Source organism: Mastomys coucha, unplaced genomic scaffold (assembly GCF_008632895.1).
Source record: "Mastomys coucha isolate ucsf_1 unplaced genomic scaffold, UCSF_Mcou_1 pScaffold14, whole genome shotgun sequence".
Lineage (NCBI taxonomy): Eukaryota > Metazoa > Chordata > Mammalia > Rodentia > Muridae > Mastomys > Mastomys coucha.
The window spans coordinates 73,033,716-73,052,146 of record NW_022196896.1 but is presented as its reverse complement, the minus strand read 5'-3'; the positions used below and the strand labels follow the sequence as shown (position 1 = coordinate 73,052,146).

At 34.4% G+C, this 18,431-nt stretch overlaps 1 protein-coding gene across 1 annotated transcript in view; it reads right to left on the bottom strand.

Annotated features, from left to right (window-relative positions):
* The window catches only part of Col3a1 (collagen type III alpha 1 chain), a 36,807-nt gene extending 19,323 nt beyond the window's left edge, over positions 1–17,484 (bottom strand). Inside the window, exons 1-13 of the mRNA XM_031367386.1 lie at positions 17,194–17,484; positions 7,548–7,747; positions 7,252–7,302; positions 6,729–6,842; positions 5,444–5,518; positions 3,790–3,843; positions 3,349–3,402; positions 2,586–2,639; positions 1,579–1,632; positions 1,386–1,439; positions 961–1,014; positions 535–579; positions 350–403 (exon numbers count right to left, since the gene is read on the bottom strand). Of these exons, the coding sequence (XP_031223246.1) occupies positions 350–403; positions 535–579; positions 961–1,014; positions 1,386–1,439; positions 1,579–1,632; positions 2,586–2,639; positions 3,349–3,402; positions 3,790–3,843; positions 5,444–5,518; positions 6,729–6,842; positions 7,252–7,302; positions 7,548–7,747; positions 17,194–17,278 (948 nt within the window). The 5' untranslated portion in view covers positions 17,279–17,484. The remainder of the gene's footprint in view (positions 1–349; positions 404–534; positions 580–960; positions 1,015–1,385; positions 1,440–1,578; positions 1,633–2,585; positions 2,640–3,348; positions 3,403–3,789; positions 3,844–5,443; positions 5,519–6,728; positions 6,843–7,251; positions 7,303–7,547; positions 7,748–17,193) is intronic.
* Positions 17,485–18,431: the final 947 nt, after the last annotated feature.

Sequence of the window (18,431 nt, the reverse complement as noted above, 5' to 3'; positions counted from 1 at the left end):
ATGTTATAACTCCAATTCAAGCTCAGTTGAGTTGAATTTACCTCAGATATATTAAAATTAATTTACTCATCTCACATTTTTAAAGTCAGTGTTAGAATGTGAAGGCACCACATTAGTGGCATGTATCAGGACTAGATCCTGGGCTTTTAGAATTGGATTGAGTATGTGGCTCTAATGAATGTATGAAACTAACACCCCAACAGCCATCTAAATTATGACCAGAGAGAACAACTGCAAGACATTCCTTTCCATATCATTACATCCAAGGCTTGACTAAGCTGAATTTGAAGACAGTTTTTCATTAAAGGCCACCCCTACTTTCATCTGGGTACACTGTGGCAATACTCACTGCGGCTCCAGGAAGGCCTGGTCGTCCTCGCTCACCAGGAGCCCCTCTGGGACCCTGTAACCAAAGTTCAAAGTATGAACTTATTGTAAACATAACATGTTTAAGAACAGCTGGAAAGGAGAAAGGCAATAGGGTTGGAAGGTTAATACGAATAGTGGAAATCACATGAGAGGAAACATAATTACCATGGGGCCAGGAGCTCCGTTGTCTCCTGGGAGACCATTTTCACCCTAGGGATATGCAAAATGTTATTATTTTGTGCAACAGACACTTTGACATTACAAATATTGTATCACAGAAAATACTAAGAAAAATGTGTAGTTTAGTAACGTCAGATTGCTGAACAAATTTGATTTTCATTACCAGATATTTATGTTTCTGCATTTTAAATATATGAAGGCTAAACATATTAGACACAGTGAGATACGAAAACATTTTTATGCCAGATTCCTTGTTATTAGCTTTCATGGAAGATTTAAGATTTACATATAGCTAAGCAATGGCTATTTGAAAACAACAGCTGTGAGACACAGTTAGGTCCCATAAGATAAATCTTAACACAGTTCTAGACTCTAAAGGAGTTTACTCATGAACTGTGTGTTGCAATTTACCTTCAGTCCAGGAGCACCTGTTTCTCCTTTTTCTCCGTTGCGTCCATCAAAACCCTAGAAATATTTTAAAAAGAAAAGAAAAATTATTAAAATTTGTTAACTCAGTATAGTTGGTAAGTTTTACATTGAATTTCATATATGGTTATCTGTCATGATAATTTAAATCATGTAAAGTATTTTGAACTGCTAAAGACATTTGGCATAGTTTTACTTAAAAAAGTAAAGCTAATGAGAACATTCAATTTAGTATGATTAAAAAATTGCCTTAAGAATAGAAGAGTTAAATGTAGTCTGACATTGTTCTTAGGTTGAAAGATTTTGGATGGATTGACTTTACCTGAAGCGTGTTAAAACTAAAAATGCTCTGTCCATTTATAAACTATATCTAAGTTTATGAATACAGGGTTAGGATTAGGGTCACTTACTCTGTGTCCTTTCATACCAGGGAATCCAGGCATGCCCGCTGGGCCTTTGATACCCTAAAAATAATGAAAGATGTTAATTAACATTAAAATCAACATTCAGTCATAAATGCATTTATTTTGATGTTTATTTCAATTTGATTATTTTTTTTAAGTTAAAATACTGTTCTAGGTAGTTTATTTAATGAAGACATACTGGAGGTCCAGGCAGTCCACGCTCTCCAGGTCGTCCGGGTCTTCCTGACTCTCCCTAGGCAGAGAAATAAAGAATATATAAAGGCTCATATATGGGGAAATATGGAGCTAGTAGGGAGTAATCTGGTTGGTCAGTTGTGAGATCATATTTTTTTCCGATTACTTATTTTTTTAGGACACAATCTCCCGAGGTAACTCTGGCTGGTGCTGCACTCCTGAACCTTCCAGCCACACCTCTAGAGTGCTCAGATTACAGGTGAGTGTCTCCTGCTCAGTGTGACATCAGTTTTCTCAATAGACCAGACTGAGGGAGACTTCTTCCACCTTGACATAAACTGATGAAGAAAGTACAAATATCTCATGTTCCTGAAATGTTCAGATCTTCCCCAAATCAATAAAAAGAATTTACCATTGGGAGTTAAATGAGGAAGAAGGGAGAATATTTGATATTTATAGATTTATGCTTATAGAGGAATGATATTAACATATTGAGTCTATGTGACAGAATATAAAGAAAAAAATTCTGCTATTCCTGGAATGAAAACTAAGTGCATCTAAGGGTTCTATTAGTTTAGAATTTAGCAAATGATGTATAACTTGGTGAGTACAACACAGAGATTACTACTTAAATGCAATGATAATATCCTGAAAAGTGGAAAACAACCCTCTCATCACACAGGGATTCAGAGGTACAATAAATTTTACAAGATTTCTAATGAACATTTCAGTAAGAGAATGTGACTATCCATCAAATTACCCTAGAAGCAATAAGAAGTAGTAATCAGTGCTAGACATAACCCTTAAGAAAGGTAATTTGAAGCTAGGACATCCAGTTTAAAACACTGTGGGAGTCAACCCAAACCCTAATATGAGCTAAAATGTTTGTTGGGTACAATTTTTTTGAAAAGGGTTTGCATTTCTAAGATTCTTCTGTAGTGGATGCATTTAAGGCAGTTTGTCTTTTAAAGTGAACGTTGATATATTTCTATTCAACTTATAAGTACTTACATCCTTTCCAGCAGGGCCAGATGGACCAATGGCACCAGGAGGTCCTGGAGGGCCCTGAAATGAGAACATAGAAACAGAAATAATCAATATTTTGTGTTACATTTTGTTGTTGTATGATATGTGCATTATGGAAGCAAACATATCTTTGAAACACCCCTCTATCCTCATCATGAAAATTACTCTCAATTAATATTATACCTTCATTATATTTAAGTTTTAGTGTTGATTAAATTTTATTAAAAATTTAAATATCATGTATCTATGTCATACTAAATATGTACATATTTATTTATATTTCTATATTTTGAGATATTGACTATACAAAAATATAAAAACATCTCTCAATTTTTCAAAATATTGTGTTAAAGTAACATTTCATTTTTTGGATACTTATATGGCATGTTATTCAGGGATATTCTTATCTTTCTCTTTGCTCTACACAGATCTATGTATCTCTTATGTAGGCACCATGGGAGAATACATATAAGACAAATCTACAGAAACATTGCACATGTATTTCCTAGATAGGAAATTCTATCATGTCTAGGAAGTGGATGATTTTGGTGGCTAACCAGTCAGGAATCTCTAAGATCTCTGAGTTCATCTCAAACTCCACAAAAAAATGCTAAATTGTCATGGAAAAATTCAAGCATGTGTGTAATCTACACTCTAGATGAACCAATGAATGACTTAGAAACTGATGATAGAATTCATGTGGGAAATGAGTTTTCAATGTCTTCAGCAGTATTTAAGTGTTACTTACTGCAGGACCAGCTTGACCAGGTTCACCAGGGGGACCTTGGTATCCAGGAGAACCCTAAAATAGAACAATAGTGTAAATATATTTAGAGTAATAAGAGCTTCACATGAGTAAATTACATCTGGATTATTGTAAGAAGTCATGGTTAGTGAGTGTAGGCAGAAATTTTATTATATCTTATGATGACTTAAGAGGTTTTCAGGATCAGAAAAAAGTTAGTTTTATTTTATTTCACTGAAATTGAGTGGTTATGAACTCCTAGGCCTGTTATATACAAATATAAAATGTATTTTAATTTTTACCAAAGTTTTAATTGCTAATAATTGTTGGGAAGCAAATTGTTTATTTGTTTGGATTATGGATGCTGTAATGGCTAATTTATATCCATCACTATATGAGCTTGCTTCAGATATTCATGAAAACACCAGAAGGAACAATACTTACGGGAGATCCAGGATGTCCAGAAGAACCAGGGGGTCCTGGAGGGCCTGGTGGACCCTGGGATGTAAATTTGAATGATAAACAAACATAGTAGATATATGCCCACATTTGCAATGTGGTGTATATTCATACATAATGCCAACATGTATTAAAACATATACAACTTTATGTCTTGTTATCTGATAACGCACCTGAATATGGTTAGTTCTGAGACATTTTCAATAAACATTTTTGCATGAAAACTTTACTTCAAATAAAGCTAGAGAGACATCTAGATTACCAATTAATGTTAAGTATGCTAGCCCTAACAATAAAGAGAATTCAGAGAAAGTCAGCATAAAATGTGATGATAAGCTTTATAATATTTCATAGATACCTTTTGGGTTATAAACAATTTTTTTGGCTAAGCATGTTGTGGAAATATCTTCATATTATAGAACTTATGAAACAAGTTCCTAAAATAACAATGTTAGTCAATTCCAAAGCTCTTAGCTATATTGATATAACACAGTCATGTTGATGTGAAGATTTAGATATAAACATGGATCATTATGCATGGGGCACTCATAACTTAAAACAAATTGATCTAGACATTAGTCAGAAATTCACACTAAACTAGAAAAACAGATTTATACTGTTTTTATATTCTGATAACAAAATTTTAACTTAATTTATTGACATTTTCTGAAATGTCAATAGATTGTAGTTTTCTTTGGTTTTTGTTAATCTTATAAAGGATTCATAACATGAATGTAATAATAACCAATATTCACAAAAATAATTGAATTCGTTATTTGATTTTCAAATAGTTTAAAAAAATCATATCAAAACTCTAGGAAAAATACACGTATATATGAATATATATCAATTTCTTTTATACAAATTACAATACTCTTTTATAGGTACTTTGGATCTACTGACAAAAGTTTCTTCTTTAGCTTGAAGAGCCACGAATATATTGCCATACTGTGTTTATTTATGCTGATTTTTCTGCAACATGCAGTGAATTATAGGCTTCACTAGTGTTGTACTTCCTGAGAGCTATTCCAAAGCAGAAGCCACCAACATAGGTGAGTTCAAACCCAGCTTTCAATCTTTTTGCTCTTTTTTGTTATTAAAACTCTAGGCCATTTTGAAAGTTTTGAAGTCCTTTACTGTCAAGGTGAATGGGTATTGCTGAAGGTAGTGGAACATAAAAGATCAATACATTCTAAAACTATTAATACTGGATTGAGATCTTGAAGAAAAAATGGACTGTGATATTGAATAGTCATGATTTAAACTTCATTTGGAATGTAAAAGTCAGTGAACAAGATACAAAAAGGATGTGACTTGGGTGAGAAGAGATGCAAAGGAGAAGCAATCCCTAACAAAACTACATTTAGTTGCACGATAAGGTGAGAAAAGTATGGACCTGAGCATGGTGGTGGGAAAGGCTCTTGTGCAGGTGGGCATGAGAAAGCAGCAATGTGGAATGACGTAAAACACCACAGGGAGGGAATGAATTAGGATAGAAGAATCATGGACAGGTTGCTATTTTCCCTTCCAGCCTTGGGAGTCAATGAACCTCTTTGTACAATTGCATGATAATATTGTGTTTCTAGAAGAAACAAAGGCCATGTGATACTTGAAAATGCTCAGAGACGTCTGTACTTACAGCTGGCCCAGGATAGCCACCCATTCCTCCCACGCCAGACTTGACATCGTATGAGTCGAATTGAGGAGAGTAATTCTGCAGCAAAAGGGTCAAGTACATAGATCAGATCACATTAATACAAAGATGATAATTATTTTCCAAAGCATTTGTAGTTAGTACATGCAATATGTACTGTGCGCTGATATTTCTGCATGCCATATATGATATGTATATCTTGCTTATTGTGTGTTTTTATGACTTTAAATACTAGACATGTTACAGAAATGTTTGCTTGTATAATGTATGGAGGAGATTTTAACCAACCATATTAAATAAAAACTGTCCTCTTCAATTTGGCCTCAAATGTTATTAGTGAGACCATTATTTCTACACAACTGTTATAGCATTATACACTGGATTGTTGAATATTTGAGGACAAAATAACTTTGAAGTAACAAAATCTAAGTTTCTAATCTCCAACTAAACATGGGTAATAAAATTATTTTTTCAAGAAGTCAATAAAATTATATATATATATATATATATATATATGTATATATATGCCATCTGGTTTAATATAATAAAAGCTGAAACCCCAGTCCTGAATGATTATAAACAATAAAACAAATTAGAAAGGCTCAGAGCTTGCACAGAGATAGTGCTAGGCTAACTAGGCTCCATTTGATTTCCAGGCTGCTCCTTGCTGCTGAATTGTTTTGGAAAAGACCTTTGATCAATCATGCATGTTGGTTTGTATAGTTTTCTAAATTCAATTAAAGCATACATCAGAGCTTTACAATATTTACATTCTTAGTTATTTATTTTATTTTCAGACTGATTGGTTATCCTGATTCAGAAGGAAATGAGATGTGCACTGAAGGCTGAATAGAATCATTGGCAACTCAGTTTATATGAATTCAATAGGCAGATTTTGGAGGTGCTAACTTTTTAATGCCCAGCCTCGAAAGTCTTTGTCATTGGTGCTAGGATAGGATTAGGAAATAGCCTGTAATTACCACACTTTCTAAATACTTTAAGTTAAGTATTTTAGGAGCTAATAGCCTGTTTATTAAACATAGTGTGTGTCACATAGACGTGTTGAGGAATTGGGAAAGTTTAGGAGGAATCATATTACATGGGGACAGTGGAATACTTTTAAGGCTCTTAGGATATATAGAGGCACTAAGGGTTTGGTAAATATAAAAAACTAGAGGATAGAAGTTGTCATTATGAGATAAAATATAGGATAAACAAAGATAAACTAAGGCAATTATATAGAGGAAAATTTAATTCTGTCATTTCTTACCTGGCCACCAGTAGGACATGATTCACAAATTCCAGGGGAGCCAGGAGGACCAGGGAGACCTGGTTGTCCTGGAATGCCAGGGTCACCATTTCTCCCAGGAATGCCAGGAGGACCCTAACAAAATAAGGAAAACAAAACAACAAATCAGGGAAAATACAAAGCAGTTCAGAATCATTATTTTTTCTATGCTTTATCAAACTAATGATCAGTACAATGGTCTGTCCTTAGGCATAGGTATATTTCAAACTAAGTCTTATGAATAATTGAAGTTTATTATTTTCCTTTATATCTTGACCTACATTTTCTTTTTAAAATTGAAAAAGGGTTGAAGACTTGCAAACTTGGGAAAAAGAATCTTTCTGTACATGATCAGATATAGACTTTCCATGTGAGTTTGGCATCATTTTCAAATACACAGGATAGAAGAAAATTCAGAATGATGGAAATTCAGTTGGAACAAGGAAAACCAGCCTTTTCTAGAAATGTCACTAGCAACTATTGTCCTTGGGGAAATGTTACTTACTGGATCTCCCTTGGGACCTTGAGGTCCATGACCATCAGGAAGGACAGGAGCCTGTAACACATAAAGGATACAGAGATTAATATATGTAAACTGTAGCACAATTTACACCTTTATTTCTTTACTCTGGTTACACCCAATCCCCTGCTTTCTGTTAAAAGTGACATCATTTATTTGTCATGACAACAGACATGGCTTGCATTTCTTTTAGACCTCTATGCTATAGATGCTATTTATGTGTTTAAATATGATTCCTGAAGATGTAGTTTTTGAAGAGTTTGTATATTCTACAGACTCACAGGTGTAGAAGGCTGTGGACATATTGCACAACATTCTCCAAATGGAATCTCTGGGTTGGGGCAGTCTAGTGGCTCGTCATCACATATTATGTCATCACAAAGGACAGATCCTGAGTCACAGACACATATTTGACATGGTTCTGGTTTCCAGACATCTCTAGACTCATAGGACTGACCAAGGTAGCTGCATCCCAATTCATCTGTGGGAAGATAAAATGAGAAGACATGACATTTTAAAAAATGTTTTGACAAAATGTGCTTTAGTTTTTGGTTATGCAGTAATGACTATTTACAAAGAAGAATCAAAATGAAGAAAGTTTGGAACAAGCAATTTTCTTTCATTAAGAATAAATAATGTTTTCCCTCTATAATTTCTGTGTACCAAGGTACTATTTGTTAACATAAAACTGACACATTATAATTTTTCATAAAATCAATTGTTTTTACTTCATTTATATTAAAAAGCTTGACACCAGTAGATAACATTCAAACTCTTGTTTATTACTTCTACAGCTGGAAATAAACATTTTTACCTAATTGCTATTCTATGTTCTAATAACAGATGGGAACATTCAACAAAAGTATGCCTTTTGTTACTAATTCTGGGGCCTTCTGGATTTTATTAACCTACTTCAGAAATCCATGGAAAAATTGAGCTAATCTTGGCAGTATAAACTTCTTCCATATTGTCCTGGGAGAACTAACAAAGCTGATTGTGTGTTAAATGTCACTGCTCACTCTGTTGGACATTAGTGGATCAATATTATCACATAATGTATTGTATATCATATAAGAACTAAAGAATTTTCCAAATGCCCAAAATAAAGTAATACTTTAAAACAAATATTGACAATGAATAAGTAAAAATAATAGGGGAAGTATGAATGATGGCTTGTGTATTTGTGGCTTACTATGGCAAGAGAAATAGCTTCAACCAAAATTTTAGACTTGGTTTTTAATTATATATAAGAAATTGAAATTTCAGCAGTCATTTAAAGTGAATCAACTTAGGTTATGCCAAAATAAAACCTGGCCTGAATTCTTGAAGTGTTAACTGTGTAGTATGGTTAGATGCAGCTTGAAAATTACTATGAGAGTTTGCCAATAATGAATGAATAAATAAAAGTTTTCAAACATCTGCAAATAATTTTGAGCATAAACAATGTTTTGTTGAGTTCTTTTACATTTTTCAGAAAGTAAAACTTTTGTTTTCTCATAAGCTCAAATGTAATTTAAAATTTCTGATTCCTTATCTTCATATTTAGATACTTTGAATAATCTAAAACTTTACCATTAAGAGAAATTTCAGAATATCCAGTCTGTATAGACTATGGAGTTAATTCCAATTCTCATTTATGTATGTATGCCAATACTACTTTACTCATCTTATGAAATAGCTCAAGCTTCTTGTATGAATTAAGATTCATTTTTTTTTTATCTTAACAATTTCCTGATTTAACAGCCAATCAAGACAAAACATGACAGTTCTACTGACATTTTCAATAGGGAACAAAGATTATGCAGTCAAACCAAACCAAACCAAACCAAACCAAACTAAACCAAGACAAACCTAACCAAACTATGTTAGGTAGCGAGGTTATCTTAGATCCTCCTGTGTCTGTAACAAACTGTGAGGACAGGGCAGATCTTCCTAAGGGTTTAAAGAACATGGCTTCACTCTCAGTGATTATAAAAGCTAAAGACCAAACTGGTTAGTGCAGAGTAATTGATGCAGGGCTGTCTGGGGTGTTGTTTTAAAGAAAGGGCTAGGTCCTGACCCCATCTGTATTTACCTAGAACTGATAATTTGTATTTAAGAAAAAATGAAATTAAAGTGCTGAGATAGAAGATTATCACTGAGATCACTAAAATCTTCTCATGGGTCCTCTTTTCTTAATGTGAATCAATAATGTATGGTTCTCTGAATTAGACTGACACATACTCATTTGATTAGCTTTGATTTGGGATATTCTCCTTGAACATGTGGACATCAACCTGCTTGGTCTCAACTCGCTGAAAATACTAGTAGATTGTGCTAATGATTCTTTCAATAATTCATCTTTGCATCAGAAATATCTTTCCACATTTAATAAAGTGTGCAGGTTATTAAAAGGAACTATTGGATACTCATGCAAAAGTAAAGATACAATGAAATACATTAAATAAATTTAAAATAATTTTATTATTATTTCATTATAATTATTATGAAAATTATTATTTTATTTAAAAATCTAATTAAAATAGATTTAAATTCCTCATATTTTAAAAAACATCATATGTTTTTTGTATGACCTTGGAATTACCATAAAACTCTTCTCTTTTCCATCCTTCCTCCCAAATGTATAAGTCATTGAAGGTATTCTCACATCAAGAGAAAAAGTGTTTATTATTTGTTTGGAAAACTGACATTAACTCATTAAAAGCTTAAATGAGTTTGTTAAACATAACGTTGCATGGTAGAAAACTCTTACTTGGCTTCCCACTTCTAAGTTTTTCTTAGAAATCTTATTGAGTTTTTTTTTTTTAAGTGTGGAGAATTCAATATCAGTGGATCTTAGTATGTCTTTACTTCTTATATTTAAAAAATATTTTACTTCATTTTAATTAATATATCAAATTGTAAAAATTCTACACTTTAATGGTGTTTCATGTTTTATATTGACACAAATAAGCAAATACTATGTTTAATCCAGATTAAGCATATTTATCTCTTCAAAAATTTGTAATTTACGGTAAAACCTTTTAAAATATTTCAACCTAGCTTTTAAAATGTATCACACACATTTGTTGCCAATAGTTGTCCTACTTTCCAATACTACATCAGAATTTTTTTAGTGCTATCTAATGGTCAGTTCTCATTGGCACCCATTCTACATAATCCTCAATTCTACTCCTGTCTTTTGCCTCTAGAGACCACCATTCTAATCTTAATGTGACATCAATTTTGGGGGTGAGTTCTTTCTTTTAAGAACTCAGAACATTAAATTAAGAAATGCTCAGAACATTTAAAATGATATTTCATATGTTCTTTTGCTTTAGAAAGTTGTGTTGTTCTACATAAATAAGGAAACTTGGAATGTCTAAAATATAAGAACTAATGCATCTAATTTATTGCCAAAATTTACTTCATATTCCCTTGAAACAAAGATTCTGAAAAGTCACAAGTAGATCTTACATCTGAAAACCAGCATTTCCTATTTGTCTTAATCATCTGTGCTTAAAAAGGGGGTGTGGCACAGTTTCCTTGGCTTTATCACCTCATACGTGACCATCTACTGTTACCAATGTAGAGTGCCAGAAGCAGAACCTCTGATATTATGTACCTCATGACCCCGACTTCAGTATCTATCAAACCTGGGAAGTCGTTGTAAAGCAAGGAAAGAGGATATTTTCTGGAATGAGCTATGCTTTGCTGTATTTAAAGATAGGATAACACCTGACATTCAGGACTAAGTTTCCACACAATGTTCCTTTCGTTTATTAGGGTGCTGTGTTCACAGAAGTTTTGATAAAAAGGAAACCGAATACTTTTGTGAAAATTATTAAATAAGAGGCATTTTCAATTCTGGACAAAGTAATAGAGTAAGATGCTCAAAGCTGAACCTGGGGTATCTGCAAGTGGAGGATGTACTGTGCACTCCTGAGACACCTCTCTAGCATCAGCACAGAGATGCTGAAGAGACAGTCTTTTGAAATAGAAATGAAGTTCATTTTTAAGTGTTGTTTTAAATGGATAGGTAGATTCTGGTCATTCTACTTCCCACAAAGAAAACTTCATGAATGATGTTTTATTCTGTATAGGCACATGCTTTTTTTATGTCTGTAAAGTTTTCCTACAACTTGATTGATATTTATTTTGCCAAAATAAAAATAGATAAATAGAAAATTAAAGTATGTATAACATCAAAATGCATCTAACAAATATATCTAACAAATGAAAATATTTATTATATTTAACTTATTGTATAGCAACTTTAGTTCTATGCTTTGAGAATGCAGATTTTCATGTAATCTTTCCTATCACTACATGATACTTTAATTTCTTTCAAAGTGTCATGGTAGTTGACAGTGTTTGGCAAACAATTGCTAGATCAAGCCTTTGTTCTAGGAACTAGTCTTGAGTGGCTGACATCTTTTTGTTTTCCTTCAAATTATAGATGCCACCTGTAACCCAGGCAAGCCTTGAAACCACAGTCTTTGCTCTCAGTTTTCAGATTGCTGGGAACGTAGGTACAGACTGATAGGAATGCAGGTGTGCATCACTATACCTGAGGCTTTATTTTATTATTTCCTTCATGCATGTGAAGGACTTTTCAGCTGAATGCTGTCACAATACTCAATACACACAAGGAACCTGGAACAAACTAAGTAATTACCCAGGTAAAATAGTTAAAGGAAATCAGACTTGAATCTAGAATGCTTTTCTAAAATCTGATACTCCTAACTTCATTATATTTTTTAATGCTTTCAAGGATAATATAGAATGAAAGAAACCAGTTTTAATACCCTGTCGCATATGGTTTGTAAACTCTCATGAGTATGAAGACAGATTTTTTTTTGTACGAAGACAGATTTTTAAAAGAGTAACAGCGATCTGCAAAATGTCTTTTTTCTCTAATCTTAAAATGGGAAGATACCATCTGGAGTTGAATCCTACTGTTTATTTCTCTTGACCTTATGAAAAAGGTTTGTGTTTTCAAGGCCACCCTGATGGGATCCAGACCACCAGCAAGATGAGCGCGTGATTTGGAAGGCAGGCACTAAGACTGACAAAACAAACATAAACTTTCTGCATCCGATACATAGATGTATTTAGGATGGCTAAGGCACTACTATTCAAAAACTATAGTTACTGCATTGTTAACTTCTAACTTGAGCCCAAGTCTCCTTTGAATGACACCTGGGCACTGTAAATTCTATGCAACATCATAAAGTGTTCCTGTGAGAAACACAGTTTCTCAATAGCAAACACAAGAAAAAAAATGTCTTACAACTATGTTAACTGAAAAAGTCATCTTTCAATGCTAATTATCAAAGCTAATTTAACTATTAATAAGTTTTGGATTAGTTGTGTTTTTACCTTACTTCTATGGGGCAATTTTAGTATTTCTCCTGTTTGAACTTTCCATTTTGTTCATTGAGATTACATTTTAAATGGTGGGGCTTGACCTTAGCCATGGAAAAAGCAAGGCTTTGATTAGTTAATCTGAAAGGAATCCACTTGGGCTGTGTTTTTGTTAGGCACAGACAGAACTTCTAGTGGTTAATGTAGCTCTCCAAAGTGCAGCTAACAAATGACTGCTGTGCAGAGCTAGCTCAGAGTTTCCACTGCTTTCCTGACAAGCAAAGTTTCCTCCTTTAAAACTTTTGGATTAAAAAAAAAATACAATGTGGCTTTTTTTTGTAAGCATGGAAAATAATGACCCTAAGCTTTCAGCCCTAAGAAACAGAATGAAACATTTTATGAGAATTAGCTCACCCACATTGCCAGAAAGTCACAGTGGACCCGAAGCTTTAGTGTCTGCCAGGTCCAGCAAAGGCAAGCTCATCTTTGATCGTCCTAGCTCTGACTTGCAAGCAATCCATTTTAATGGCTTCAAGGTGGAGCTATCAGTTATTGTCTGTCACAAGTATACCTAGGAGCTTTGCACTACAGACAGTCCACTGAGGAGTGTACACCACAGAGCTTCAGTAGGTGGCAGTCTTTTCTGAGTTACCACTCCAGGCCTGGCCTGTGCCTGTGGGTATAAAACAGGCCTTTCTAAAGAGGCCTTGCTCTCCTTTAGCATCTCCTACAGTTCTGGCCAAACCCCTTTAAAAAGAAACCCAAAGGCAAGACACCAAAGAGTCTGTAATTCATTAATGGGCCTTTCTCCCCCTCTTCTCCCCCCCACTCCCCCACAGCGCGGTTTCAGATTTGCTCTCTTCTACAATGCTCAACTGGTCCATCCTAGATCTAAATGTGATGCAGTCAGTTATAAGCGCTTCACCCTTCTTTCTGAGTACTGTTGAGGTGCTGAGGAAATAAAAGGGGTCATGAATAGAAACAACAAAATATTGTATTGGTAATACTTTATTTACTTACAATGTACGTTTTTACAGAAAAGATGATAATTTCTGGTTATGTCATTAGCTTCTGAGCCTTTTGCTTAATAAACCAGATTAATCAGTTAAAAATTGAATAGTGAATAGAGAGAAAGGACTACTTTTTTTAAAAAAAGCATTAAATTTTCTAGAATGGTACAGAATTTGAAATCTCTCTTTTATTTACAAATACTTACAAAAGTAAAAATGTGCAGATGTTCAAAGTTTTTGCTTTTTTTCTCAAATTATGTAACATTTCATTGAATTTCAGTTCCAGTATTAACCCCATCCTTTCCTGTTTTCAAGCTTTACAAACATGCTGTCAGTTACATGACTGATATTGAGATATGTACATAATTGTGTATTTGCTCTTGTTAGAAGTAAGGTTATTACAATGACTTTATAATGCATTTTATACCAGTGGTTCCATGTGATTTGTGATTGGGACAACACAAACCAGAGAAAATTTAAATGTTAATCTTAGCTATAACTTTCCTTTTTAAACATAATGAGAAATAGACTCAAAAGTATGAAACAAGAGTTAATTCTCTCAGTCCATTTACAGTTTTTAAATCACAAATCAGTTCATGGTTCACAGTTAATTTTTGTGAAATTATTAACATAGCAAAATGTAGAAGATAAACTTTAGAAGACATTTAGTTTTTTTGTCCCTGTCCTAAGGAAGCAATATTACTAACATCTATATATAGACCCTATCATCAGCAAAATGGAAATATTAAGTGAGGATGATATTAGCCTATGGGTAGGAAGATATATTTAAAAATATGATGTGATGGATTTAGAGAAGCCTATGCCTTTTCTTTGGAAGTATTGGAGATTGAAGCTAGGGCCTCAGGTTCTGGGCAAACTCCACCACTGTCCTGCTACCCCAAACTTCGGTAAACTTTTCATTTTGAGACAAAAATTTCACTCCCTTTCAGAGGCTCACATTGAACTCACGCAGAATTTGGACTTGTATTCACCTACGCTCAGCCTCCCAAGTAGCTGGGAATGAAGGTCTGTGTCACCATGCCTGGCTGGAAAGTTTCTATAATTTTTACATTCATTTCCAAAAGGTCTTACAATATATTACCAGTTTGTGTATTCTTCTGTCTGGTAACATTTCATTATTTAATTATTTTACTTATAGAAGGAATGTTTAACTTTTAAAATTCTCTCTCTTTCTCTCTCTCTCTCTCTCTCACACACACACACACACACACACACACACACACAAAACCTCAACCAACCACACACACACACACACACACACACACACACACACACACACACACACACACAGAGGTGCAAGAGTCATGTTGGCACTGGTTATGGAAATGGTGTCTTTGTTAGCCACTAGGTGGCATGGTTTAGCACTTAAAAATCCAGCATGCTTAAAAACCACAGGAAATATAAAACAGACCTGCTTTTTTTTTTTTTTTCCACAGATGAAATAAAAGGCATCCATAAAATAAAACTTGCACAGATTTGTAAAGAGACAAGAACTCTTTGTGGAGACATGCTCTGTATTCCAGAAAACTCCCATAAGTTAGTGTCCAGCAACTCTGTACTACTTCTAGGATTTCTAGAGAACATAGGAGATAAGCTCTTTAGAGTTCTCTGAGTGTTCCCAGTGTGCTGAATATCTGCTACTTACTGAAATCTCCCAAAATTAATCAGACAGTAGAATTTCCACTAAAAACCTACAAGGAATGTGAAATATATGATCTTAAATCCACTTTATCTTTCTTGGAGTTTTAAAGACCATAGCACAAAGGTGGAAGCAAATGAGTTTAGGATGATGTTAACATGGTGAGAACCAAACAGTTTTTTCTTACTGGAGTTAGATTGGGAAGAAACACACCCACTGTGCCTACGGTACTTCTCATATTCGTATAACTGTTAAGAAACTATAGATACTACATTGGTATTTTAATTAATGTCTTAAGGACATAGGGTTCTTTTTTTTTAAAATAAAAATCTATTATTCTTCACCTAGAAATCAGAATAGAAGTTTGGGCTGCTAAGGAATTAACATTCCTTTGGACCATGTTTTATATTTCTAGGGAAGGCTTGGTATTGTTGCATCTTCCAGGAGGGCAGGATGCGGGGAGAAAGTGAAAACAGTTAAGCTAAAAAGGAATTGACTATCCAAAGAAAAGAAAATGTGAGGTAAGCTGGGGAGGAGAGAGGATGAAAATGAAGATGGGAAGCAGAGGGTGACTCACTGGGAACAGGGAGGGGTGAGGACTGGAATTGGGGGAGGAGGTGGATAAGCCAAGGATGGGGGTGGGGTGATGAGTGAGGAAGGAAAACTGGGAGGGGAGTTCCTAAGGAGCCAAAAGGGGTGGAGAGATAAGGAGGGGGAAAGATGGAGGGGGGATGGAAGGGTGGGTTAAGGGGAACAGTATTAAGAAACAAGAAATCTGGGGGCTCTTTCTCTGTGTATGTATGGACTGAACATACAGAAATATCAGTTATCTCCTTCACCTATTCTTGCATAGATAATTTGTGAAAATGGTAAAGATATTATACAGAGTGGAAAAATGAATACTTATGAAACATTTGCCAAAACTAAAGATTTAAATACAAACATGTTTAATAGTGTATAAAAAGAATAGCTAACAACTTCTTTTAGCCACAAATAAGACTTACATCAACATAATTATTTTGAGGAAATGTGCACCCCATTTTTTCATGATGAGGAGGAACATATGCATTTTTTAAAGTATTTAAGTAAATAACGCGATAATTGCTTTTAATTTGGGGCACAAGAAAATAAAGATCACTATATTCGGTTACCAAAACTATTTCAAGTCAGCCTTTGTGAGCAAAACTTGTATCTTTACCTTGTTTGGAGGAATACAAAAATATTCCTGTTAAAACATGTTATCTTCAGTAGCGGAAATCCAGCTAAACAGAACATGTGGAATATAAAACAGGTTTTGGCAAATTCTGAGCACATTGAATATGTGCAATCATGGAATGCAATAAAAACAGAAACAGTGACATGTTTTAGGAGCCTGGGCTCATTTCTGGAAGGTCCATAGATAATCCACAGTTATAGTTTTAAAGAAATACATAAGGGATTCTACTTATTTTCTAGTATCTTCTTATGGGATATTCACATCAGAAACATTTCTAGTGCATTCTTTTATTTGGAAAGCAAGGCTAAATATCCTATCTTTGCAAAGAGACCAGTGTACAAAGGAGAACATGAAATCATTACAAGAGACCAATAAATTCCAGATGGCTTGGGAGCATTCCAAGATGTTCACAATGCAGGAGGGGAGTACTTTAAGGCATTTTTTAAAAAGAAGTGAACATGAAATCAAGTTAATTTAAGAACAGTCTTTACCTTAAGCCACTGAAGAACGTTATACATGTACATTAACTTTTAAAAAACAAACATAGAAAACAAAATTAAGGTTAGCAAAGCATTCCACAGTCAGAGGCTAGACAGGAAATTCTCAGGAGTCTGACCTTTCCCCCAGTCTTACTCTTTGTAAGAAGTTTCGGCAAAATTAACCCAGAAAGCCCTTTGAAACCAGTACCTACTTACCTACGTTGGACTGCTGTGCCAAAATAAGAGTGGGATGAAGAAGGGTGAGAAGAAACCAGGTTCCACTTTGCACAAAGCTCATCATGTCTAAATATCAGACATGAGACTCTTTGTGCAAAAGAGGAGACAGGAAGAAGCAGCTCAGAGTAGCACCATCAGTTGTTCCCTGCCCTTCAGCACCGGGCCCGTCATAAAACTCAGCCGCTCGCTTCCCTCTGCTCTGGCCTTAAATAGGAAAAAGTTTGGCTTCTCTCACTTTCCAGCCCCTTTCTGAAATATGAGAGCAGAACCCATCCCCTCAGCAGTAAAAGCAATGATTAATATTTTTTTTTTCCCAGTGTATAGAGGACACAAGCCACAGACTTAGAGAAACAGCACATCTGGAGCGTGTATACATCAGCCTATGTATATGTTTATAACATGCATTAGTCTTAAATACATATTTGCATGACAGGAGCACACAGGAATGTGCTTTGTGATAGTCTACAACAATTGTTTGTGTGTTTTTAAATTTCTCTCTGAAACAGGAAAAACTGCTTGAATTTGAAAAAGTGTTTTGAAGACTCCCATTTTTCGGCATGGTCATTTTGTAAATTTTATCTTTCTAGAGGACTTTTATACTTGAGTTTTGCCAGAGTCCATCCTGACTCAATTTTAACAGGAAACTGTAAGAGACTAATAAAGGAAAGTACTCTGTGGGCCCTGAACTCACCACCCACTCTGCATTTGGAAGGTTAGACTGGAGGCAATTCTCACAAAACTGTCTTTGAGCGATATTTGAACAGATCTTGGGAGATTCTTATCTGTTACTGTTCCCCTTGTTGCTTTTCTCATGAGTTTCTTTAGCAATCCTGACTGCCTCCTTGTAAAATTTCCAGTTTATGCGTTAGGTGGAGAAATCAGAACAGGCCTTACTAAAGAAAAAAAAAATCAAACTTTTCAAGTCTTGTCCTTGTAAAAAACTGAAAAAGAGAAAGTGTGGAATAGGATTTCTAATTTCTAATGTAACAATTACTACAAATATGTCTACATTCAATCTTTTCTATTTATGTTCCAAGTCCTCATCTGAAGTGTTTTCTATGTACTCCTAGATCTAGCTAAGGGATTAATACCACGATAGCTCTGATTAAATCTCTGTAGAAAAAATGTATTTGTTACCATTATTATGATGACCAACTTATGTCTTGATACCCCATCCTTCAGTCCCATATTCCTTCATTTATCTATAAAATTTATAG